This window comes from Urocitellus parryii, chromosome 2 (genome assembly GCF_045843805.1).
Source record: "Urocitellus parryii isolate mUroPar1 chromosome 2, mUroPar1.hap1, whole genome shotgun sequence".
Lineage (NCBI taxonomy): Eukaryota > Metazoa > Chordata > Mammalia > Rodentia > Sciuridae > Urocitellus > Urocitellus parryii.
In genome coordinates, this window is record NC_135532.1 from 33,715,466 (window position 1) to 33,742,767 (window position 27,302).

The 27,302-nt window shown below is 37.0% G+C and overlaps 1 protein-coding gene across 1 annotated transcript in view; it reads left to right on the plus strand.

The window, feature by feature from the left end:
* The window catches only part of Frem2 (FRAS1 related extracellular matrix 2), a 162,554-nt gene that overhangs the window by 115,956 nt on the left and 19,296 nt on the right, over positions 1-27,302 (plus strand). Inside the window, exons 7-16 of the mRNA XM_026408751.2 lie at positions 5,138-5,287; positions 11,917-12,126; positions 13,546-13,743; positions 14,798-14,962; positions 15,674-15,856; positions 18,903-19,033; positions 21,037-21,195; positions 22,606-22,909; positions 24,941-25,072; positions 25,363-25,694. Coding sequence (XP_026264536.2) covers positions 5,138-5,287; positions 11,917-12,126; positions 13,546-13,743; positions 14,798-14,962; positions 15,674-15,856; positions 18,903-19,033; positions 21,037-21,195; positions 22,606-22,909; positions 24,941-25,072; positions 25,363-25,694 — 1,964 coding nt within the window. The remainder of the gene's footprint in view (positions 1-5,137; positions 5,288-11,916; positions 12,127-13,545; positions 13,744-14,797; positions 14,963-15,673; positions 15,857-18,902; positions 19,034-21,036; positions 21,196-22,605; positions 22,910-24,940; positions 25,073-25,362; positions 25,695-27,302) is intronic.

The window sequence follows — 27,302 nt, forward strand, 5'->3', positions numbered from 1 at the left end:
GAAAAGGGACAGGAGGTTGAAAAGGTAAACTGAGCCAGATGTTTCAGTGTCTTATAAGCCATGTTAGAAGCTTTTCAGCAAAAGGACTGCCCTGACACCATGTGCTCTGGGGATGGCCATTCCAATTAAGAGCCTGTTTCGTGGTTATTAGGGGAATTCAAATGGCAGGTGACGCTGGCTGCAGAGGCATCTAAGTTATTGGCAGGAAGACAGAAGGACACTAGGGGGTGTGGTGGCACTGACTTGATCAACTCTGTTTTGGAGAAGTTTACCTTGAGGTGCCCTTTGGGATGTGGTTAGGTAGGTGGTGAATTCTCAAGGTCAAAGCTCAGAAGAAAGATCTGAGTGGGAGACAGTTTTAGGAGGCTTCTTTGTATTATTTTCAGCCTGAACCAAAAGAAAGCATGAAAGCTTCTATTCGGTTCAGTTCTAAACAAACATGTTAGTCAGATCCACAAAGGTTATTTGACTGATGGTTCATGTACACGTGAGTAAATAAGACTTGGCTCCAGATAGCAATTACTCCAAGCACCTCTTGCTTTCATCTCATGAGACACAGTGTAATTGTAAACATCAATCTAGACACCTTAAAAAAAAAAGTTCACTTTTACCCTATGGGAAAAAAACTGAAACTATTTCCCTTTGTTGCAGGTGTGTACACTGTGTGGCTTGCCAAGCCTTCTTTTCTGCCTTTGCAGGAAAAAAATGTGATTGTTTCTGTGCCATGTGGAGTAAAAGTATCTCCAACTTTGAAAGTCTTAGTAATGCTTATTGAGCTAATTGCATCCTGGACTTGGAAGTGCAATGCCACAAAGCTTGGAGAGTAGATTTTTTTTTTCTCCCTTTAGGAATCTCACACCTTCACTAGGCCAATTGCAAACCTCCTCTGTACTGATCACAGCAATTTGGACATGACTTATCTTTCCTCTGCAGAAGAAATAAACTTGCATTATGGAGTCTCACCTGAGGGTGAGGGAGTGCTGAGAAATGGCTTTTGTATGGTATCATGTAGGTGTGGGCTGCAGGATGTGTGGCTTTCTCTGACTATCTGCTCATTCCTGGTTATAATATCAGCTACTGACTGTTTTCCCCAGTAAGTCTGTGAACTTCAATGTAACACAAGGCATAGTGTATATTTAAGAGCAGAATTAGAGAATTAAACAAGTGAACATGCTTTTGCTAACTTACTCTTAAGTTGTCATATGAGTATTTCCATGACTGATCCACAAAAATCTTCAGTTAATGCCTAGAAGAAGCTAATTTCCTAGGCAAAAATAAATAAATAAATAAATACCAAAGGAAGATATGAGTCAAAAATCTTACTCATAAATAATAATTATTTGCTAACACAAGCAATTTTTCTGGATTTTTCATAGGTATCCTTCAATCATGGACAGTCTTCACCCATTTATCCTTTTCTTCCTTTAAAACTCGCTTGGCAGCCATTAAAATATTTCAGGAACATCTTGCTGTTTTTCCTGAGTGATGTCTATAACTCAACTCACTGCTTAAAAGATCTGTAGCTCAGGGCTGAAGTTGTGGCTCAGTGGTAGAGAACTTGCCTGGCAAGTGAGAGGTCCTGGGTTTGATCCTCAGCACCACATATAAATAAATAAAAGAAAAAGATCCATTGACGATTTATATAGTTTAAAAAAAAAATCTGTACCTCACCGGGCATGGTGGTGCATGCCTGTAATCCCAGCAGCTCAGGAGGCTGAGACTGGAGGATCGCCAGTTCAAAGCCATACTAAGCAAAAGCAACATGCTAAGCAACTCAGTGAGACCCTGTCTCTAAATAAAATACAAAATAGTGCTGAGAGATTTGGCTCAGTGACTGAGTGCCCCTGAGTTTAATCCCCAGTAGCTCATTTTTATGCATAAGGTTTTGTCCCAGAATTAATAATTATAAACACTATTCAAATGTTAGAGATTTTGAAAAGATATTGAGAAATTAAACTACAAATAATCTGCATGTGTTCTAATTCATCTAGATATAAAGGTTCTAATATCCAATCATTTTTATTTTACCCCACCCAAGAAACTAAGTAGTTAGGGTATGGGTGTTTTTTGTTTGTTATTGTCTTATAGGAACTATTTAATTGTATTTTAATCTCATAATAATTAATCACCTCAAACTTGAATGCAATGATTGCAATTTGTGTTTAACCAATTTTCCAGTCATCCTCAGTGGAGCAGAGACAGAAAGAAATCTTCTAAATAACTTAAATTGACTGATAATCCAAAACTTCCTTTTAAGGAAGTAAATAATTAACTTTCCTAACTCGTTCTATTAACTGTTGTTTTATAACTGAGGGATTTAGGATTAAAACCCTGTTTAGATTACCCCTCCTTCTTTCTGCTAGAGCTAACAATACACCACATAATAGGCAATATGACAATATTGTTTGCATCATTTATGGAACTTATTTATGGCATTGCTATATGCTGCTCCCCCCCACACACACACATGTATATAAAGTACATGTGTCTACTTACGTTAACTATTATCATTACTCCTTACTCTGAATGACCAGTTGGATAAAATTCTCAGAGTATGACATAGGACCTCCCACCACCACCACCATGTATGGATTATGCATTAATCTATAAAATAAAAATTGTTCTAAAGTTGTTCTTAATTATGCATTAAGCTATAAAATAAAAACTTGTTCGAAAGTTGACAAAACAAATCTGAACACACAAATGCAAAAAAAAAAAACACAAATTTTTCCTCTGGTAAGTAGCTCCTTTGGTGTTTTATGGTTGTACTTCCATGATTTTATTCCATTCTATCCTAGTACATATCTGTGAGGAGCAGGCAGATGGGAGGTAACATTATTAAATAGGTGATTGGTCCTTCCTGACTGCCTTCCACAGCTCTATCCCATAACTCAGAAACTTAATCTGTGCAATGCTATGGTTTCCCAGGAATGTAAAGAGATTTAGAGAGCTCACTTTTTGGTTGGAGGTGATTGAGCCTCCATGATAATTATAAAAAGCCTTTGAAAAGACATGCAGATGTGCCTGGTTTGCCATCTGGCCAGAGTAAGCCTTGTCAGGGCTTTCTGTCTTCACCTTTGCCCCCTCCTTAGTGTGAGAAATGTAAGGAATGTATTGGCTTGCAGTCCAAGTCTGCTTTGACTAAGGTGGATAAGATAACACCTTCATCTATACCGTGCACTCACTTTCCCTAACAGCAGCCACCTTGGAGGGATGGTAGGGAGGTGGACTATGCTGTAGGCAGATTTATCACCTCCTGAACCAAAATGTGCAAACAAAATGTCCAACATTGGTTTGGGATTATTCAAGAATTCAGGGCGACTGTGCTTTTAATCGTGTAAAAAAAATGAACAGACTTTTCTAATTTTAACAAAAGTAAATTATTTAGGGCAAGAAAATAAAGAATTCATATTCAACTTGAATAGTGCACAGAGATTTTTTTTTTTTTTTTTTGGCTTCTGCAGTGGCTTTTTGAGCCACTGTTGCCAGGTTTTGCTCCATTTTGGGGGAATTTGGGAATTGGATCAGATTCTCTGGAACATGACAATATCTTGTTAATGACTTTGTGTTCCAAGGAACAGTGATGTGAATTGCCCATCCTTTTAGATACAGTCCTTTCAAATCTCATAAAATAGAGACAAATGACTAAAATGTTCACTTCAAAGGGCTGTTCATTTTATGTGTGTACAATTAATTTTCTTAGTGACTTATAAAGTGAGCTCACAAATAGGAAAAGTATAGACTCCACTTTTTTCCAAATTCCTATGTGCCTCTCTGTATTTCAAAATACGTTCTTAAAAAACTCACAAATTATCTCTCAGTTTTATTCATTAGTCACCTGACTGCTTTATTTCAGACTCCTAACAGCTCTATCACAAAGTAAACTATTGGTCACAGGTAGAATCAGATGGAAAATAATTATCAGATTAGATAAATTCAGACTCATCACCAATCCTGGAGAAAAAGACAAAGTCCCAAAGCATATGTCCTAGTTTTGTAACCGGAGTCACATCATCTTCATATATAAGGACAAACACTGAAGTCTTGGAATTAGATGGTTTACTCACTGTTTTAGTCAGCTTTTTCACTGCTGTGACCAAAAGACCTGACAAGAGTAGTTTTAGAGAAGGAAAAGTGTATTGAGGGGCTAATGATTTCAGAGGTCTTGGTCCACAGATGACTGACCCTATTCATCTGGGTCTGAAGTGAGGCAAGAAAGAACATTGCAGAGGAAGTTCATGATGAAGGAAAGCACCTGAGAACTTGGAACCAGAAGGCAGAGAGAGAGAGTCCACTCACCAAGGACAAAATATATACCCCAAAGGCATGTCCCCAATGACCCACCTCCTCCAGTTACACCCACCTGCCTACAGTTACCACCCAGTTAATCCCCATCAGATAATTAATGCACTAAATCGGTTAAGACCCCCATCACCCAATCATTGCACCCTAAAAGCTTTTGCATTGTCTCACACATGAGCTTTTAGGGGACACCTCATATATAAACCATGACACTTTAGGAAAGCTTCAGTTGGTAGAGAAGATCCAAAAAAAAAAAAAAAAAAATACACAGGTAACCAGCAATCAGTTCTCCTTAAAGTCCTTGTGGCTAGTGATCATGCATATTCAGTCTCTTTGCACCAGTACTTTCTCACACTATTTATTATAATGGACCCAAATACATTGGATTAAGCCCAAAATCTAATAGATAAAAGACAGAATGCAAGTATAATGTCTCCGGATCAGAGTGGAAATTTGGTAGGAGATGATGAATGCTGGGGCCAGACTTTAAAAACAATCAGTCTTATGTGTTACATTTCATTTCGCTCTTTTTTCCATCTAAGCTTTCAAGAAGTACATTTAGAAGCCATTCATAATCCCAGATAGGGACGACAAACTCATTCTTATGCCTCAAGGTTAGAAAGTTCCATAAAGCACTTTACCGTAAAAGTAAAGTGAGCCATGGCACTTTTACCTAACAACTGTATGGATGCACAGAATAAAGAGATTTTAGCTTACTAAAAGGAAAACTTATGATGACATAAGATGAAGGTAACTCTTCTTTGAAATCACGTCAGTAGCATTTGATGTGAAAGAGTAAAAATAACAGAAGTGGTTTGTGTTCCATTCCTAACAGAACCCAGCTTCTACTTTGGGAATGTGCAGTACTCTGTGGACGAGAGCTCCGGCCACGTGGAGGTGCAGGTGTGGAGAACAGGTACCGACCTCTCCAGGCCTTCCAGTGTCACGGTGAGATCTCGGAAGACGGATCCTCCTTCTGCGGATGGTGAGAGGTTTCCCACATTAGCTCTTTTGATTGCTCTGCAGCTTTCAACTATCAGGACACAAAATGCTTCACAGCCAGAATGGCTCTGCTCTTACTGAAACAATCTGGATGGATGTTTTTTCCCGATATCTACTCGTAGTAGATGAACCTGGGCTTTATTTACTATTGTGGGACATTCAGGGCCATGAATCAGAGGCTAGGTTAAAATAAAAGACACAGAGACTCTAAATTCTATTTTTATTTCCAAAAATACTTTAAAAAAAAAATTTATTGTTGATGAAATTTTTTATTTTATTTATTTGTATGTGGTTATTGGTTGCAGGACTCCTCTGTGGCTACCTAAATCTTCGGATGCTCAAATCCCTTTCATAAAATGATGCTATATTTGCATATAATATACATACATCTTCTGGGTACTTCAAGTCTTTTCTAGAGTACTTATAATATGTCAGATCACATAAGTTCTATGTGCATTGTTGTTATATTCTAGTGTTTAGGGGATAATGATTAGGAAAAAAAGAGTCTGTACATGTTCAGTCCAGATGCCACCATTGTCAACCCATGTGTGAGCACATAATGGTGACTCAAGGTGAAGATGCCCCAACAATGCAGAAGAGAGACCGCAGAGTGGTGAAAGTGGGAGGCCATGTAAGGTGCATCTACATGTCACCTCACTTGTAGGATTCAACCTAGTGCTTGGAATGTGGCAAATTCAAGTTTCGCTTTTTGTAACTTTCTGAAAAATTTTCCACATTTTTTCTTGGTGCATCATAGTTGTACATAATGATGGAAATGTTGTTAAGTATTTGTACGTGCACACATATGACAATATAATTTGGCCATTATCACTCCACAGCACTTCCCAACCCCAGATTCCTTTCTTCTACTGATCTTCCTTTGATTTTCATGAGATTTCCTGCCCCCGCCACCTTTATTTTACTTTTTCTTCTTTAGCTTGCACATATGAGAGAAAACATAGGCCTTGACCTTCTGAGGGTGGTTTATTTTGATTAAAATAATAGTTCTAGTTCCATCCATTTTCCTGAAAATGACATAATTTCTTTGTTTTTCTTTATGACTGAATAAAACTTAATTTTGTATATATACCACAGTTTTTTAATCCATTCATCCATTGATGGACACTTAGACTGGTTCCATAGATTGGTTATTGTGAACTGGGATGCTGTAAACATGGATAGACAGGACCCCTAAATCTCAGGAAATAATACAAAGAGTTGTTAAATGGGATGGCATCAAATTAAAAAGCTTCTGCACAGCAAAGGAAACAATTAGGGATGTGAAGAGAAAATAATCAGAGAAAATAATCAGAGAAAATCTTTGCTAGCTACTCTTCTGACAGGATTAATATCTAAAATATATAAAAAACTCAAAATTTCACCCCCAAAAAATCAAATAACCCAATTAATAAATAGGCAAATTAATTAAACAGACCCTTCTCAAAAGAAGAAATGCAAATGACCAACAAGTATATGAAAAAATGTTCAACACCATTAGCAATTTGGGAAATACAAAGCAAAACTCTACTGAAATTTTTATCTCACTCCAGTCAGAATGGCAGTCATCAAGAACACAAATAACAGACCTGCGCAGGACCTAGGCCCAGGGTAGGCCCGAGTCCATCCTGCCACGGGCAGACTCCTGCTGGAGCTCAAGCTCCAGCACAGGGCTGCCTCCACCCACCTGCACAGGACCCAGGCCCAGGGCAGGTCTGACTCTGCCCCACACACCCCCAAACCTGGAAGCTCAGACCTAACCCACTTCCATTTTGGGACACTGCAGATATCGCCATAGACTTCCCCACGCAGTAGCCTCTAGCTTTGGACAACAGGGTCTAGAAGCAGCTGCATCTTGGAGCAGGCATTCCAAAGACAGTATAAGGCCATCCTTTCAGCACCATCTCTGAAAGACATTGCATCCATCTTAGGACACCTCCACTTCTATCTTGAGATACCTCCACTTATGGCTGCCACCAACTTTAGTTGAAGTAGCATACATCGAGGGACCCCTGCAGGGTCTGGAAGTCCAACATCAAGGTGAGGTACAAATAATCTGCACAGATACCACAAGATTATAGTGTAGAAACTGTAATATCTCAGATCCACACTGCAAGAAAGGAAGACACATAAACAACATGAAAAAACAAGGGAGGAAAGTGCCTCAAACAAACCCGGATACTACAGTGACAGATCCTACGGACGGTGAAGTTGATAAAATGTCAGAGAAAGAGTTCAGAAGGTTCATAATTAAAATGATCTGTGAATTAAAGAATTAAATGAGCAAATACAGGCAAAAATTGATCACTCCAACAAAGAGATAGGAGAGCAAATATAGGCAACCATTGATCACACCAACAAAGAGATAAGGGAGCAAATAGAGGTAGCAAAAGATTACTTCAAGAAAGATGTACTCTAAAAAAAAATCAGAAATCCTTGAAATTAAGGAAACAATAAACCAAATAAAAAAACTCAATAGAAAGTATCACCAACAGACTAGATCACTTGGAAGACAGAACATCAGATAATGAAGACAAAGTATATAATCTGGAAAATAAAGTTGACCACACAGTGAATATAGTAAGAAACCATAAACAGAACATCCAAGAATTATGGAGTAGCATCAAAAGACCAAATCTAAGAGTTATAGAGGAAGTCACAGAGTTTCAAACCAAAGGAATGCACAATCTCTTTTATGAGATAATATCAGAAAAATTCCCAAGCGTGAAGAATGAATTAGAAAATTAAATACAAGAGGCTTACAGGATACCAAATGTACAAATTTACAATAAATCTACACCAAGACACATTATAAGGATAGAATCTTAATAGCCGAAAGAGGAATCAGATCACATATAGGGGGAGACCAATTTGTATCTCAGCAGATTTTGCAACCCAGATCCTCAAAGCTAGGAGATGATGGAACAACATATACCAAGCTCTGAAAGAAAATGGATGCCAACCAAGAATCTTATATCCAGCAAAATTAAGCCTTAGATTTGATGATGAAATAAAAACCTTTCATGATAGACAAAAGTTAAAAGAATTTACAACTAGAAAGCCTGCACTACAGAATATACTCAAGAAAATATTCAGTGAAGAGGAAATGAAAAATAATGATGAAAATCAGCAGAGAGAGGTATTACACTAAGGGAAAAACTAATCAAAGGAGAAACCAAGTTAAATATCAAAAATAAACAAAAATGGCTGGGAATATAAATCATATCTCAATAATAACCCTGAATGTTAATGGCCTAAGCTCACCAATCAAAAGACATAGACTAGCAGATTGGATTGAAAAAAATAAAAGACCAACAATTTGCTGCCTGCAAGAGACTCTTCTCATAGTGAAAGACATCCACAGACTGAAGGTGAAATGTTGGAAAAAATCACACCACTCACATCGACTGAGGAAGCAAGCAGGAGTTACTCAAATCAAGTAGACTTCAAGATATATAAAGAACTCAAAAATTTTAACACCAAAAAAACAAATAACCCAATCAATAAATGGGCCAAGGAACTGAACAGACATTTCTCAGAAGTTGATATACAATTAATTAATCAACAAATATGGGAAAAAATGTTCAACGTCTCTAGTAATTAGAGAATGCAAATCAAAACTACTATAAGATTTCATCTCACTCCAGTAGGAATAGCAGCTATTAAGAATACAAACAACAGTAAGTGTTGGTGAGGATGTGGGGAAAAAGGCACATTCATACATTGCTACTGGGACTGCAAATTGATGCAGCCAATATGGAAAGCAGTATGGAGATTCCTTGGAAATCTGGGAATGGAACCACCATTTGACCCAGCTATACCTCTCCTAGGTTTACACCCAAAGGACTTAAAAACAGCATACTACAGGGACACAGCCACATCTATGTTTCTAGCAGCACAATTCACAATAGCTAAACTGTGGAGCCAACCTAGATGCCCTTCGTTTGATGATGGATAATGAAAATGTACTATACATACACAATGGAATACTATTCAGCATTAAAAGAGAAAAAATCATGGCATTTTCAGGTAAATGGATGGAGTTGGAGAATATTATGCTAAGTGAAGTTAGCCAATCCCAAAAATGCCAAATGTTTTCTCTGATATTAAGGATGCTGATTCATAATGATGTTGGGGGAGATCATGGATGGATTAGACAAAATCTAGATAGAGCAAAGGGGAGGGAGAGGAAGGGTGAGATCATAGGGGTAGGAAAGGCAGTGGAATGAGATGGACATCATTACCCTAAGTACACGTATGAAGACAAGAATGGTGTGACTACTTTGTGTACAACCAGAGATATGAAAAATTGTGCTCTATATGTATAATATGAATTGTAATGCATTCTACTGTCATACGTAACAAATTAGAATTTTTAAAAAGAAAATGAATAATAAATGCTGGAGAGGATGTAGAGAAAAAGTAACACTCTTACACTGTTGGCGAGACTGTAAATTAGTACAACTACTATGTAATTCGGTAGCATCCTCAAAAGACAAGGCATAGAACCACAATATTGACCCAGCTATACTACTCCTCAGTATTTTTCCTAAAGAATTAAAGTCGTAATACTACAGTGATATATGCATGCCCACATTTGACTTCACAATAGCCAAACAGTGATATTCTAAATTCTAATGCCTATGTTTGCATGAGCTGATTTCCATACTTGGGAAATCTAACATGGTTCAATGTTGTTAAATTACATGCACAACAGTAATGCTGACTGCCCTCACAGAAAGCTTAAGTGTCATGCATCTTAATTTGACTTCCTCCTTATTTTAACCAAGTGTCCCCAGAAGTACATAAGACCCAAAGTCTTTTTCATACTTCATTGTACAAACTGTCCCAGCTACCACATGCTTCTCTCTTATTCTGAGATCTATATCCCAAAAAGCTGATCATAAATTTAGGGCAAGCATAGGGTTCAAGATTTCCTTTTTTTTTTTTTTAAGTTGTTGATAGACATTTATTTATTTATATATGGTGCCGAGAACCAAACCCAGTCCCATATATATGCCAGGCAAGTGCACTACTGCTGAGCCCCAACCCCAGCCCCAGCCCCTTTCTTTTTTCTAGTCAACCAAGAATACAAAGTCTCGCATATATATAGATTCATCATTGTGTTAGGAATGTGTGAACTGTGCACACATATGTCATATACATGTCACATATTCATGCATGCCATTTTCAAAAGTCAACTAAGTTTTATCTTTTTCAATGCAATGGAACTAGTGTGGTGCTTTGCATACTGCAAATATTCAGTAAAAGTTGTTCAGCCAATTTTTTATTTTTTTCCAAATTTTTTATTTTTGAAAGCAAAATTCAAATCAGAATCTGGAGGGAGGGAAAGACAAATGAGAATAAAATGTAAGAAATGGAGGCAAAGAAAATAGAAAAAGAACTACAAGGAGATTTTTGTTGTTTTATTTTATTTCGCTTTTGATTTTTGTTTTTGGCACTGGAGATGTAACCCAGGACCTTGTGCATGCTAAGCTACAACCCCTGCCCCAGGAAATAAAGAAAAGTCTTGAAATGAATTAACGACAAATACTCTTAGAAAGTTGTGTATTTGGAGGTAAAGTAGGTACAAAACGAGACTTAGAACAGCAAAAAGTATGAAAACAGAAGCAATAATGCTAAATTACTTTCCTCTAGTTTTAAGTCTTTATAGATGTAGTGGCTAAAGATTAAAAGATAGTTTCATTTTTAGTTACTTTAGATTTTTTTTTAATATTTATTTTTTAGTTGTAGTTGGACACAATACTCTTGTTTCATTTATTTATATTTATGTGGTGCTGAGATCAAACCCAGGGCCTCACACGTGCTAGGCAAGTGCTCTACTGCTGAGCCACAACCCCAGCCCACTACTTTAGATATTAATGGAGATACCAACATTTCATGGTCTGAAAAATATTAAATCAAAGATCAAACAAATCTTTGGAATAGAAGCTTGCTCTTGTTTCCTGGGGTGAATGTGGGTAGGGGTAGGAAACAGCTGCTCATACCTGAAATATGTTGCTGTATCTAACAGACAACCATACACCTAAACAGGGTGTTCTATGGTAGCTCCAGAAATATAGAAATAAGAAGTATGATATTAAACTAATGTTTAAAAATGCTTTGTATTCATATATAATAATTTATATTAAATTTAACATTTGATTGACACTGTTGATTGTTTTAGGTTTGTTTTTTATTAATTTATTTTAATTATGTATATGACAGCAGAATACATTTTGATTCATTGTACACAATTGCAGCACAACTTTTCATTTCTCTGGTTGTACACTATGTAGTGTCACACCATGTGTGCGGTCATATAGATTTGATTTTTATTCGCTCCATTAGAGGATTCTAATAAAGACAGAGGAACTATAATGCAGAAAGCTAAAATAAGGAATCCAAAGTTCAACCATTTTACATAGATTCAGTTTAGAACCTGATCTTTGATTCACCCCCCTCAACAGCCAATGTGGATACTACTAATCTTTTGCATTTCATTAAAGTATTTTTCTGTATTATTATGCTTGTCTCTATTTTTAATAAAATATATCTATATAATTTATTTCTTGTATATCTTTTAACTGAATAATCCTTTTGTTACTCTCATAGCTGGAACAGACTATGTGGGAATCAGTCGCAATTTAGATTTTGCACCTGGAGTCAACATGCAGACTGTTCGTGTTATCATTCTGGATGACCTTGGACAACCAGTGCTGGAGGGAACTGAGAAATTTGAACTGGTGCTTCGTATGCCTATGAATGCTGCCCTTGGGGAGCCCAACAAAGCCACGGTGTTCATAAATGACTCTGTCTCAGACTGTGAGTGCCTGTTAATTTTACAAATATAAAATGATAAGCCAGGGTTTATATGATTCACAAGTAGAACAATAAGCTATGTATTCCTATATTCATCTACCAGAGCCGCCATGATAAAAGACTACAGACCAAAGGACTTCAACAACAGAAATTGATGGTCTCATGGCCTCGGAGCCATTGGCCAGAAAGTGCTAGCAGTCTTGGTCCCTTTTGAGTTCTGCAAAGGAAGGGTATTCCAGAACCCTTTCATTGACTGGGAGGTGGCCCTCTTATCCCTGTCTCTTTATATCATCTTCTGTGTCCAGTTTTCTGTGTTAAGAGAGAGAACACCAGTCATCTTGGAGTTGGGCCCACAATAATATCCTTATTTGAACTTGGTCACCTCTGTAAAGTCCCTGCCTACCAATAAGGTCACATTCTAATGTTTCAGAGGTTAGGACTTCAACATGTGAATGTGACAGGGGCAGTGGTAGACACAGGTGCAGCCCAGGCATATACATTAGCAGGCCCCATCCTCCTTTCTCCTCCTATCATTTTGATAGAAAAAGTCTTAGAAGGAATCCTTTAGACTTCTCAAATTTCAAAGAAAACAGTGGTGTTGTCGTCAGTATTTGGTTTGTATCCCAAGAATTTCCCCACAACAAATGGGTAGAACTCCATGGAGCCGTGCAGACCATTACTCAATGGTCTTTTCCCAATTCATAAGACCCACAAGACACTTTCATTTCCTTCACCCAGCCACTTCTTAGATTTCCCTAATACAGTGCCAAATATATTGCTCTGTGACAACCGGCCGATGAACACATGGCAGAGCTCTCTGAGGCATCATCACAAGGGAATTCTGAACATGTCAGCCCTGATGATTCTGATTATGCTTAGAGGAAAGTGCTTGCCAATGAGACCCAGGTGTAACTGACCCAATTTATGTGCCACCTAAAAATTATATATGTGCACACTCATTGTCAACTTTCTCAGCATGGTCTGCATGAACCTTTTGTAATTAAGTGCATAATATTTAGTGTTCGTCATACCAAGAAATTCTGAAATCCCCTGTTTAACACACTGATTAGGTTAAGGCTCTCATAACCCAATCATTTCACCTGTAACCTTTCTTGCATTGACTCCCACCTGAGCTTTTGGGGAACACCACATATCTAAATCATATCACCTACTTTATCATTTCATTGCATATCTTTATTCCACAAAATAGGCAGAGCAAAATTTCAATGATAAGGAAAACAAAGATCTTAAAGTTAAGTGATTTCAATTTCAAAACATAGGCAAATGACCGAGTAAAGACTCAGATCCTAACTTCTCATTTCTTTTCTCTTATTCTTTCCACTGTATCTCATCTTTCAAAATGCCATGGTCCTTGAGGAAATTTCTATTCACTTTGATCCATAAGATTATTTGTTTTTGCAGTGCCTAAGATGCAATTCAAAGAACGAGTTTACACTGGCAGCGAAAGTGATGGGCATATAGCTGCCATGATCCACAGGAGCGGTGATATCCAGTACAGGTCTTCAGTGCGATGCTATACACGGCAGGGGTCCGCACAGGTGATGATGGACTTTGAAGAACGCCCAAACACTGACGTCTCCATCATCACATTCCTCCCTGGTAAATCAGAGCTTGGAAGTTTCATGTGGAATTTAAGAAAAGCAAGTGTTTGTTGAGAAGTATGCATTTGGGAAATACAAGTGCCTTGACTTCAAGCTTGTGAGATGTTTTCACATTCACTCAATGATAAGATGAAGCAGCTGAGACAGGTTGAATGAATGTGCTTTGTGTTTCTGTATTAACTCACTGATTCCTAAGGAAGTGCTATATTGTTTATTTGCAACTAAGTGGACAAGAACATATCAAATGAGCAGATCTCACAATACTGGGACTTGAACTTCATTTTGAAATGAAATAAACCTCACATTTTAAATATGTATTCAGTGCCTTCAACTATTTGATTATTTTGATCCAGTAATTATAAGAATATATTCTTAAAGAATAATAAATGTGTTAAAAAGTTTACTTATGCTGATGTTTGTCATAAACTAACATTTATTGTAAGGGAAAACTGTAAATAACTTAAATAAATGTCCAACAATTAGAGAACTAGTTATTTGAACATCTATACTATAGTATATTTCATTGCCATTAAAAACCATTTTAAAAATTATTAATGAGATGAGGGAAAATTTAGGACATAATATTGGCCCTATTCATCAGAGGCTGGGACCTAATTGGTCTTGACTTAATGCTTTATTTAATAAGACAAAAGGTAATAATACTAGAAACTAGTGTTGTGGTCAAATTAATGATAATCAACTAATACAAATCCACTCAATTTGCTTCCTAATCAGAATGCTAGAAATTCCTCGGCAAAATTGGCATATGCTCTTTTTCCTCTTTGTTTTCTAAGATGAGTGATAGAATTTAAAGCAGACATTAAGGAAATTCCCTGTACGAATAAGGTCAGTCATAGCATGTGTTTAAACATTTATTCACTCGTTCGGCAAATATTTATTGATGGCTTATTTCATGCCAAACACTATTGTTTCCCCTGAGACAACAGGGGAAAGTAACACTCCTGCTCCTGTGATGTTTAATTCTAATTGGTGACATATGGCTCCTGGCCTATGGGATGTGACTGAACTGCTGTTATTGTTATTTGTTCCAGGTGAGATTGAAAAGCCATGTGTCCTTGAGCTGATGGATGACCTACTCTACGAGGAGGTGGAAGAGCTCCGCCTGGTACTTGGCACTCCGAAAAGCAGCTCTCCCTTTGGGGCTGCAGTTGGTGAACAGAATGAAACTCTGATAAGGATCCGAGACGATGCTGATAGTAAGAAGTCCTTGCTCATGCTCAGCTGTGAAATCCATCCCTGTTGAGGTTTTAGGCAGCTCAGAAAATAACCCCCACTGGCTGACTAAGATTTGAAAGCAAATGAGAAATAAGAAAAAGATTAAGACAAAATGGAGAACAAAACAAATCATTAAAACTGATAAAGTTTGAAGGCTTGGTATGAGGCTCAATGGTAGAGTGCTTCCCTGGAATGAGCAAGGCCCTGGGTTCAATTCCCCAACACAGTAATAATAATAATAATAATAATAATAATTAATAATAATAATAATAATAAAAAGAAAGAAGAAAACCAAACTGAAAAAATTGATTTTGGAGACTATGACTTATATCTAAATAAGGAAGCTCAAACATTCATCCCTGGTCCTCTCCTTACACACACTTTGGGTACAAGTATTCCTGGGCCAACAGTCTGCTCCCTGCCTGTCCCCTGCCAGTGGTTTGCTCCTGTATATTTATGGCACAAAGGGACAACCCAGAGCACATGTTCTTTGGGGATTGGTTAAATCCCAGAAAGGAGCTGAGCTAACTTAGCAGCTTCACTTTACACACTAACATTGAGTGAGGGGACAGAGAGAAGCCAGGATGTAATAGTAATAATTACTCTCCTCCCACATGGAAGGAAACATTAGGAATGGGAGAAAAGTGTTCCCCTAACTAACAATTTAATCTGTCTGTTGTCCACAATTTTAGAGACTATTATCAAATTTGGAGAAACCAAATTTAGCGTCACAGAACCCAAAGAACCAGGAGAGTCAGTCGTGGTTGAAATTCCAGTGATTCGCCAAGGAGACACTTCGAAGGTCTCCATTGTGAGAGTCCACACCAAGGATGGCTCAGCCACCTCCGGAGAAGACTATCACCCTGTGTCAGAAGGTACGGGGCTCCCAGGGCCTGTCACCATGTGGATCATGCCAGCACTGCGTGTTGGTGCTATGCCCTTGAGAAGAAGAAAAGCTTCAGCTGAAATGCAAATGCAGCCGCTCTTTTAAATTCATCTCCTTTAGAAAAATAAAGAACAGAATTTATTTCTAGCATTTTCTTTTGATTTGCAGGATATATGTAGTAGGACTTGGGGAAATTTTGAGTAGAAGACCTAGATGATCTATTTGGTATCTAACTTTCCTCTCTCTGATTTTATCTCCATCTAGTGATCAGACATTAAATAATAATTTTCCTGTAAATTTCCTATTGGCCATGATGATAGTCTGTTTCAGAGAACACCCACGATAAATATCTAAAGCTAGAAAATTTTGTGCTAACAGAGGACAGTGAAAGGGACCCCGAGTTCTCTGGAATGTAAGAGCCTCTTTGGGTACATTCCACTTTTCTCTTTTTGAAAATTATTGGATCATTTTATTGCTTACTTTTATGACTAATTAAAACAAATTGATTTCTCTATCTCTTTATTTCTTCCTCCTAACCCCCATCCCCGCTTCTAATTTATTTATTGACAGACTAAACATTAGACTTACATCCAAAATTAGGCTTATGAATTATTTGGAATTTTGCTTATCCACCATGTTTATATTTTTCTACCTCTCACTACCAGTAATCAGTTTTTGACCATCCTCGCACTTCAGGCATTCATATTGATTTTCTAATTTGCTAACAAGATTTAGAAAGTGACGGATGGGTGTTTACTGAATTAGTAACAAAGTTAATGAAGTCATAGAAAAGAAATACCATCTTCTACAAAGGGGTTTGTATGTGTGGTGAACATTAGATAAACCACTGTAGAACTTCAAAGTTATCCCCATATCATTCTCAATATAATTGAAATAAATCACCTAGAATGCAAAAGAAGATAAAACAAAACTGATTAGCTACTGAATTGTAAAAATCTAAAGTCAGTCTTTTCTATGATGAGCAGATTTTACATAAAGGAAATGTCTTCTAAAAATTAATGGTATGACCTTTCATAGAAAGATTTTTCTAAGAATTAAAGGTATTCTTTTGTCTAAAACAGGAGCAAAATTATAACTATGTAATGGATTGATAAATGAATTCAGAGAAAAGTTGAATAATATTAAATCAACCTGTGGCTTTTACTCTATAAAAGTTAACATGCTATTTATAATGTTTATAATAAAAATTAAAGGGACTATTTTTCCTGAAACATCCTCTAATTTCTCTTCTTATGACTTAAGTCAAGATCAGTCTTGACTTAATAAGAAGATAAAATTAAACAGAAAGTTTAAAAATTTTTGTGCACTGAAAATTTAGTAACAGATTCAGGAAAGTATACCTGAGAAGCTTTGATTGTCATCTAGCAAGTGTACCATCAGAAAACAACAATTTAAATATTCAAAACAAGTTCTTTGTTTTAACTTCTTATAAGAAGTGCTTGTGGTTTATATAACTCAGAGGGTTATAAAAACCTGAATGAACACAAAAGCAGGACAAACAGTGGAAATGGGTAATAAACAAAAATATGAAGGGAAAATGGAATGATTGAAATATTCTCAAACCAGAAAGTACATTCCTTGTTGAGAAAAGCCTGTTCGATCATAACCACCTAACTATCCTGGTGCATAAAAGGGAAAAAGAACTCAAAAATCCATAGTTTCCTTTGAAAATCCTGGATTTTTAAGTGTCAGAAACTAAAATTTTTATTGTCACATCACACAAGTCTAACTAAGAAAATTATCTTGTAACCTCATGTTGTATACATTAAAAAAATGCAATAAAATTTATTTTAAAAAATTAAAGTTAAAAACAAATAAGTGGGCCAGAATTAAATCTTATCCCCTGGAACAAGAACCATAAATTATCTCAGGGTCTAAGAAGCCTGGAACTGATGGGATGAAGAACATGCTAGGGTTATGGGGCAAGGGCATGGGGGATACCATCTCGAGAAACAGAGCTAACTGTAAGGAAGTCTGACTCACAAATGCGATTTTAAAGAAAACAGTTTTCTTTGTCATTGATAATAAAAGAATTGAAGTAGGAAAAAAAATATTCTAGAGTTGCATTTTTTTTCCTGCCAGACTCTAAATTTATAACAATTGATAGAATTATAAATTTATAATTGATAGGATTCTGATACAATAACATCAGAAAGCAACTCTTATCTCCTCTAATTTGAATGATTATGCTTTATACTCTCTATATTTTTTCTTCTAAACCAGTTTCTTGAAAGATTTTTTAAAAATCCAACAAAATTGTATATTCACGTTTAACATATGGCCAATGGCACAATAATGAGTTCAATAAAAACCAATGATATGAAAATTTTTAAATTTGTAAAGAAACGGTTTTAAAAAAGGATTCTGATAATTTGATTTAACTTTCATGATAATAAAGCAATTCTTTTTAGTGAGAAGGAAAAGGGTGAGGGAAAAAGTCACTAACATTTATCTGTAGTAACTTTTCTAGGTTTCAAAAAAAGCAAAAAGAAATATTTTTCAAATATAATTTTATATTGCATTTGAAAACTCAATTTTTTTTCCAGTTTGTCTACATACATGTAAAGTAAATACTACTGACACACCATTATACCCTTGATGCTATTGGTTTAGGATTTCTGGGAAATGAGAGGTGAGTTTGTCTGATTATGACCCAGTGTAAGAACTATTAATTATACCATAACTCAGCATTATTTTTCAAATTGTAAATCAACGAATCAATTTAGAAATATACAATCAGGACTTCCTTTTGTGTAGAGAAGTGGGGAATAGGGTAGATTAAAGTAGAACAGAACAGAATATATCACAGTACAATATAAAAAGTAAGTGATGTTTGTTAATCTTGTGTTTTGGCACCTATATGCACATGCATACACACACACACACACACACACAAATTTACTGGATCACAAGATAAAATGTATTTTTCATTGTATACCACAGTCAAAAAGACTTGTTTAAAAATTTTCTTACTCATATTCAAAAATTTTATATCTGTAATTTTGTATTTGTAGAAATTGAGTTTAAGGAAGGAGAAACCCAGCACATTGTTGAAATTGAAGTAATCTTCGATGGGGTGAGAGAGATGAGAGAGGCCTTCACTGTTCACTTAAAACCTGATGAAAATATGATAGCAGAGACCCAGGTGAGTAATTTGATTTTTATAACTCATGGCCAACAAACACATTTAAGAAATCAAATAGTATACAATAAACTAATGAGACTTTGTACAAGCCTTACATGAAAGGGACGTACATAACCCTTTTTCCCCTCTGAAATAAATTTTGTTCTGATTAGATCATAACCAGGGAATTCTCTCTGTTTTTGACAAATCATGTTTATAGAAATTTCAGGCATGGAGTCACTGAGCCCCATATCATACCCTGTACCATTCCCATGTCACTCAGTAGTGACTGAACGTGGAAAAGTGAGAAAGAGCATCATCTTGGTACAAAGATGAGATATTAATTTAGCACCATAACTCATTAAAGCATACATTCTAGCCCACAAAACAGTTGACTAACCATCAAAATTCCCACCTATTTCTCCTAGTTGGATTAGAATTTGATGCTCAGAGCTTCATGTCCAAAATGTTACAGTCCTAAGACCGGTTTTGTACACTCATGTAATTTATATTGTATCATCAGCCAGATGTCCTCAAGTCCATCGTAATTTCCACAGAATTCTGACTTCTACATTGAAAATAATTTTTTTAAATTACATTTCCTTTTAGGAACATATCTATTTTAATAAAATCTAGGCTTAAACTTACTTGATTGCTTTTACTATTTATTTCCTCATTACTATGAAGTCAAATTGGAGAAAATTGAGAAAAATATTTTTTAAAACATTTTTATCGTTTTATCATTTTTATTGCTTGAAGGTGTTTCTGCTACATTGTGTTACTCTTTTTCAAGTCATATTTTTTATAATATTTTTCTTATAATCAAGAAGTTTGGATAGAAAATCTTTATCAAACATTTTTTATGTCTTTACACATAAAATGAATCTTTATTATTATTTTTATGGTTTAGTGAAAGAAATAAAGATTCACTAAAATCACTTCCAGTTATAAAAGCTTCTCTTAAAAGTACATAAACAATCCCTGGAGCTGAGACTGTAGCTCAGTGGTAAAGCACTTGCCTTGCATGTGTGAAGCACTGGGTTCAATCCTCAGCACCACATAAAAATAAATAAAGATACTGTGTGTCCATCTACAACTAAAAAAAAAAAAGGTACATAGACAATCCTTGATTTATAATGATTCAACTTAACAATTTTTTGAATTTACAATTTTGTAAAACTGTTATGCATTCAGTAGTTTCCTACTTCAAATTTATACTTTTGTCTTTTCCCAAGTGATCAGGAACAGCTGAGTCTCTGCAGTGCACTTTGCTGCTAAACTATGATGCTCACCAGGTCACGTGGGTTAGATACATTTCTGACTTACAGTATTTTCAACTTGCAATGGCTCTATGGGATGTAAACGTTCTATAAGCCACAGAGCATCTATTCATATAAGGTTAGGTTTAAGAACTTGACACTGGAAGTTATTTGGGAGTCAGAGCATTGATAGCAAGATGTTTCTGTCACCCTGCCCAGTGCAGATGCACTCAGATTCCTCATGTCTGGAATTCATCTTCCCTTTGGGCTTCTGTCTCCTCTCTGGGCTTCAGGCAATGCCTTCTGACTTTTGCTCATTTAGACTTTTACCTCTAACTGGTATCCACTTCATCATCTCCTACACAATCCCATGACCTAGAGGGTCTCCCTTCACTCAGGGTATCTGCAGCTTTCCTCCTACTGTCAAATAATTGATTTCTTAGAACTTCCACTTTCCAACCCCAGATTTAGCACTATCATCACAATAGAAGGGAAAAAGAACTTGGACCCCAAATATTCAGGGACCACTGACCAACCTCTGGATTTACTGCCCCAAGAACAGGTGTCCCCCACTGGAGACACAAGACAAGAGACAGGTGTCAGGGCCCCAGTTCTGTCACTCTGCATGGGCTGTGGCTCCACAGTTCTCATCACAGTGATCCTACGAGTTTGCCCAGCATCATGAGTCTTTGTCCTAAATAGTAGAAGCACCAAAAGTCTCACCTAATATTTCGCTAATCAATTATAATTATCTTTTCCTTCTAGGTGACCAAGGCCATTGTGTATATAGAAGAAATGAACAGCATGGCAGATGTCACTTTTCCTTCTGTCCCTCAAATCGTGTCCTTGCTGATGTATGACGACACAGCCAAAGCTAAGGAGAGTGCAGGACCTGTGTCCGGCTATCCCATCATCTGCGTCACAGTAAGAAGTTGACAAAACTGAGTGAAATTATAATTAATTATGATAATTATACACTTTAATCAGTATTATCATAAGTGGGAAAATACTCCAAGGTTTAAACTTTGACCTTTAAAGAAGAAATGGTAATAACATTCATTAAACGAAGCTCCCATTTTTCTTCCTTTACCTAATAAAGTTTTATTAACTGATGTATACATCAAGTAGGAGCCCAGAGTATGTCACTAATAGAAAAACAGGTAAACCATGAACTTGACACACAATTCTTTGAAAAAAAAAAAAAAGGAAAAGAGGGGTTGGGGTGCATCCAGTGGTAGAGTATTCACCTAGCATGCATGAGGCCTGACTTCAATCCCTAGTGCTGCAGGAAAAGAAAAAGAAAAGATAATAATAAAAAGAAAAATACATAAAAGAGAGTATCTCTAATAGAAGATGTGATTATTATCATAGGAATGATGCAAACTAGGAAGCAGAGTTGCAGCTGCATCTATTAAGGAAGATTTAGGATGGTCAGGTAGAATTTCAAGAAAGATCATTCAAAAGTAAGTGATCAAAACACAAACTACAGCCAAAGGAAGATCAGAATAAATGGCCTGTCATCATTATTTTTTCTAATTTGCCTTTCCTTGACTCTAAATTATAAACTCCTTATGAGCAAAAACTGTGACTTGCTTTTTTTTTTATTATTATCACAACAGCCCTGTTGTAACAATCCACGTTTAATAGGTAGGCAATAAATGCTTATTGAATTAAGAAAGCATACATAACCATTTGGTGCCAAATGATAAAGGTTCTACATGAACTTCACTGGTTGGATAGCAGGGAGCTATTGCATAGAAGGACCTCATGATCGGAGGGGTGATGTTGGAGAGTTAGCAGGGCAGTAATGTGTCACTTGACTGGAAAGAAAGAACTGAATTAGATGAGGAGGTGGTGGTGGGAATGGAAAGGAAGTAACCAATGTAAGAGTCATGGCAAAAGAAGAATAATAAAACTCTCTAATCCACTGGACATGGCAGGAAGGAAGGAAGGGAGCCACCTACCAACAGCAGATTAACGGTCCTCAGTCACCCGCAGGACAGATGGACTTTAGCACCTTTTCCATGGAGTGGGGGGGGGGTGGGGGGAGATAAGGATAATTTGACCACTCTGAGGGTTCCAGATGATATGATTGGATACTTTACATGTATCTGCTTACAGGTGGAAAAGTCCCATATGCCGTTTGAAATCAAGCTTAACAGTTCATAAACGCTATTGTGACCAGGAATAGAAATTTGGAAGTGACATGAACAGCATATGGAAGTGGGGGTGGGGGTGGGGAGCACTGAAAACACTAGGATTGAGAGGACTTGAAAGGAATGATGTCCACATCGTTGTGTACTGTGGTCCTGATGCAATTATTTGTTTTCACAGGCTTGCAACCCCAAATATTCAGACTACGATAAAACGGGCTCTATTTGTGCAAGTGAGAACATCAACGACACTCTGACCCGCTACCGATGGCTGATTAGCGCTCCTGCTGGCCCTGATGGTGTGACCAGCCCCATGAGAGAGGTGGACTTCGATACCTTTTTTACATCATCCAAGATGATCACCTTAGACTCCATATACTTTCAGCCTGGCTCTCGGGTACAGTGTGCGGCTCGTGCTGTGAACACCAACGGGAATGAAGGCCTGGAGCTGACGAGCCCTATCATTACCATTGCCAGGGAAGAAGGTGAGGCAATGTGTTTCGCATGAAGATCACCGGAACATTGTGGAATGTTACATATGTCTAATACATGATTATTAACTTTTCCAAATGTCCAGTGTGTTCCATACTACTCTACATCCAAATGAAAATCTCCTTTTTATAAAAATATGCATCAGAAAAAGTTATTTGTCCTTCATTTTGTGAGCAATTTTGGGTGATGTAAGAAAAGAAGGCAAGATCTTAGTCCTCCAGGAGTCCGTAGGAATGTTGAGGACACAGATAAATTTGAGTCTGGGTAAAACACTGTAATGCAAATATAGGAGTGATTAGTTCTGCCCTGGGTGGATCAGGAAAGCCTCCTCATAGAGGCAAAGCTTAAAATGAATTTTGGAAACAGAAGTGATGACTTCTAGAAGCATGAAAGAACATGGAATTTAGGAGTGACCAGAAGAGAAATGGGGGAACGTATGAGAGAAGAGGAGGAAGGATGGAGACACAGCAGGATGGGATGTAAGGGCCATGTCTAAATGGGGAGGTTTCTGTGTCATACAAGGAGCTCAGCTGGTTGTTGGATGAATAGGAGTTTTCTGGGAACAGGAAGATATAGTCCAGGTGGAGAGTTATGTGCACAGGCTCATACATTTTTATTATAAGAGAGGTTGTGTTTGGAGCTAAAGCTAAGAATGCATTAGGGATAGAGAGTAGGATATGGCTGAAGAACACTGGAAAAACAGAAAATCCACTTTATTAACTAATTCCTCACTTTGCACAAGAACTTTTAAGTTAGATTTTGTTTATTTTTGGTGCTGGGAATCAAAACCAAGGCCTCACGCATGCCAGATAAGCCCTCTACCACTGAGCTACAACCCCAGCTCTAAATCAGATTTTTTAAGTTATATGTATGATTCAATTTCTAAAATTTCTATTTGCATACAGCATTCAGAATCACATTTAGGGTTGGGAATGTAAGCCAGTGGTAGTGTGCTTGCTTAGTATGGGTGTGATCCAAAGCACCCCTGTCTGTCCCCACACACATACCACAAGTACCTTTGCTGATAAACAAAAGTAATATATGCCAAAGTACCACTTTCTACCTTTATATACTCAGGATCAAATATTTTTTTGATATGATATCACTTATAATACACATTCTCTTCTAAATGGATTATGATGTATGATTTTCAAATTTCTCTTAAAATTGAACTATTCTTTGGTTCAAAAAAAATTAAACAGTACTTTAAAATTAGTGTCCTCATTAAGAAAATAGAAAGCCCAGATTCTGGGGCCTATCTCTGATTTTACCACTATTCTAAAAATGCCTATTTATTTTCTCTGTTGTGTACAAACAGAAAAGAAGTTATATATTTCCCAGTTCTCTTGAAATTAAAATCCAGCATTTTAGTCTCACATGCTAACAAATTACATAAAAAGAGAAAAACTCTACGGTATATTCAGTTTGCTCTCTGATTTTAAGGAGATGTTAGTTTTTGTTTTTAAAATTAAAACATTTTTTTAGAATCTGGGGATGTTGCTCAGTGTTCAAGCACCTGCCTAGCAAGGTGAAACCCTGGGTTCCATCTAGGCATTGGATGGAAAAAAAAAGAGCACATTTTTAGTTTTATTCACTAGGAAATTATGTCTACTTTATAACTAATCATTAGGGTATTATTCTAGGGTAAAACTCAAATTTGCTTGATTTAAATATGCTTTTTTCCTACTGGCTTTCAATCATTTTTTACTATCTCTGTTAGTACTATATATTTGAAATTATTTTTGGAATATGTTCATGATCTAAAATGACTGGCGCGTATTAAGTCATGTTGAATAACAGCTGCTTTTTCTCAAACCTTTTAAAGTCTCTAAAATGTAAAGAGGCCACTCAGCTGTGTGCTGTGATGATCTCTCACCTGGTAGTGTTCAGCTTCCTTGGAATGCACATTCTTCACTAGTAGTCCCTAGGGAATTGTGAAGTATGTAGAAAAATAATAGCATGTATTTTAAAATTTTTTTTAGATATTATCTTCTTTCAGCATAAATGTGTTTGATTTCCTCCAGGTCTTTGTCAACCCCGTGTGCCTGGAGTAGTGGGGGCTGAACCGTTCTCAGCTAAATTGCGCTACACGGGCCCCGAGGACCCGGACTACTCAAACCTTATCAAGCTCACAGTCACCATGCCACACATAGACGGTAGGTGACTTGGGTAAGCGAGCCCCATGGAAGAGTTTTGGGCTCCTCATTATCTGGTTTATTTGATGTAACCTCCTAAATAGCAAGGCTTAAATAAGTGTTCAGTTTGCAACTTGAGCTTCAAGTCCTTTTGTGTCTTTCTGGACTTCTTTCCTCCCAGCTTTGAAAAGTCGGACAATTTCAGCACTCTTTAGAATTAAATCAGTTTAACACATTTCCCCAAATCCGATAAATTTAACACAGTTCCAAACCCAGGAAGACAAAATCCTGGTTCCTATGCTCCCTTGTAGGCATGCTCCCGGTGATCTCCACCAGAGAGCTCTCCAACTTCGAGCTGACCCTCAGCCCGGATGGCACCAGAGTTGGGAACCACAAGTGCTCCAACCTCCTGGACTACACTGAGGTGAGGACCCACCATGGCTTCCTGACGGACGCCACGAAAAATCCAGAAGTCATTGGAGAGTCATATCCTTACCAGTACAGCTCACCTCTCAGAGGAAACAGCACTTTACGCTTCTACCGGAACCTCAACCTGGAGGCCTGTCTGTGGGAGTTTGTCAGCTACTATGACATGTCAGAGCTCCTCGCTGACTGTGGAGGCACCATTGGAACGGACGGACAGGTACAGATTTCTAACTTCTGAGCTTCCATCCCTGCATAGACCAGCTGGTCTGTTCTATGCAGAATTTTTTTTAACTGAATCTTAACTCCAGTCTTAGTAATAGAGGTCATTAGTTACAAGTGGGACCAGATAATTGACATGGATGACATGAAAACCCGTGCTATTTCTGGAACATTGTGTCAAAATGCATGTATTTTTTTCCTCCTTTTCTTAATTTGTTCTAGTTAGTAATACTAGAATGCACTTTGATACATCATATATAATAGAGTATAATTTCTCATTCTTCTGGTTTTACATGATGTAGAATCCCACCGATCATATAGTTATATATATGCATAGGGTAATAATGTCTGATTCATTCTACTATCCTTCCTACCCCCATACCCCTTCTCCTCTACCTAATCTAAGGTAACTTATTCTTCCCTGGCACTCCATTCTTATTGTGAATTAGCATCTGCATATCAGAGAAAACATTGGTCTTTCAGTTTTTTTTGGATTGGCTTATTTCACTTAGCATGATATTCTCCAGCTCCATCCATTTAGCAGCAAATGCCATAATTTCATTCTTCTCTAAGGCTGAGTAGTATTTCATCATGTGGTATTTTGTGTGTGTGTGTGTGTATGTGTGTGTGTGTGTGTGTGTGTGTGTGTGTACATGGAAGAGTTTATATCTCACATTTTATTTATCCATTCATCTGTTGAAGTTCACCTAGGTTAAATAAGTGTTCAGTTTGCAACTTGGATCCATAGTTTATCTATTGTGAGTTGAGCTGCTATAAACATCAATGTTGGCTGCATCACAGCAATATGCTAATTTTAAGTCATTTGGTTATATTTTTAAATAAGAGACAGCATTAGTTTTGTATGGGGAGAACACTGTGTAACCATTGCCTGAAATTGCATACAACTCTGCATTTAAAAATCCAAATACTGACCTCTCCTTAAAGTATACATTGTCATATCTGGTATATATGTATAGATGCCTACAAAACTGTATCATACATCATCTAAAATGAGGATTTACAATCCCAAGGATAAGTCTAATTTTTATCCCTCCTTACTATCTTTTCCTTTCCCCCTTCTTTCTCTTCCTCTGTCCCCTTGTTTCTTTTTTTAATTATTTATTTTTATTGTTCCTTGTTTCTTTTTCCTCTCTTTTCTTTCTAATTTTCTTCCCTTTTTCTCTTTTATGTCTCCATCACTAATAGTCAAAGTCATTTTCATTAAACATTTTTGTTGTTTCTCCTCTACAATTAACAATTTCTCTTCATTTATGCATAAAATACACACTTGCACACAAAATCCTCTTCCCACCACCATCATCAAAAAAAAAAATGTTAAAATGTTAAGGAGAAGTCAGTTTGGGTGTATGGTCTTTTAATCCCAGCCATTTGAGAAGCTGAGGCAGGAGGATTCCAAGTTCAAAGTCAGCCTGGGAAATCTGTAAGACCTTGTAGCAAGATAAAAACAAACAAAAGAAGGGTTATGGAGGTAACTCCATGGTAGAGCACTTGCCTGGCATTCAGGAGGGCCTGGGTTTGATCCCAATACTAAAAAAAAAAAAAAAAATCATAAGAAAGCAGGTCTCCATTGGGGCCATAACAGAAA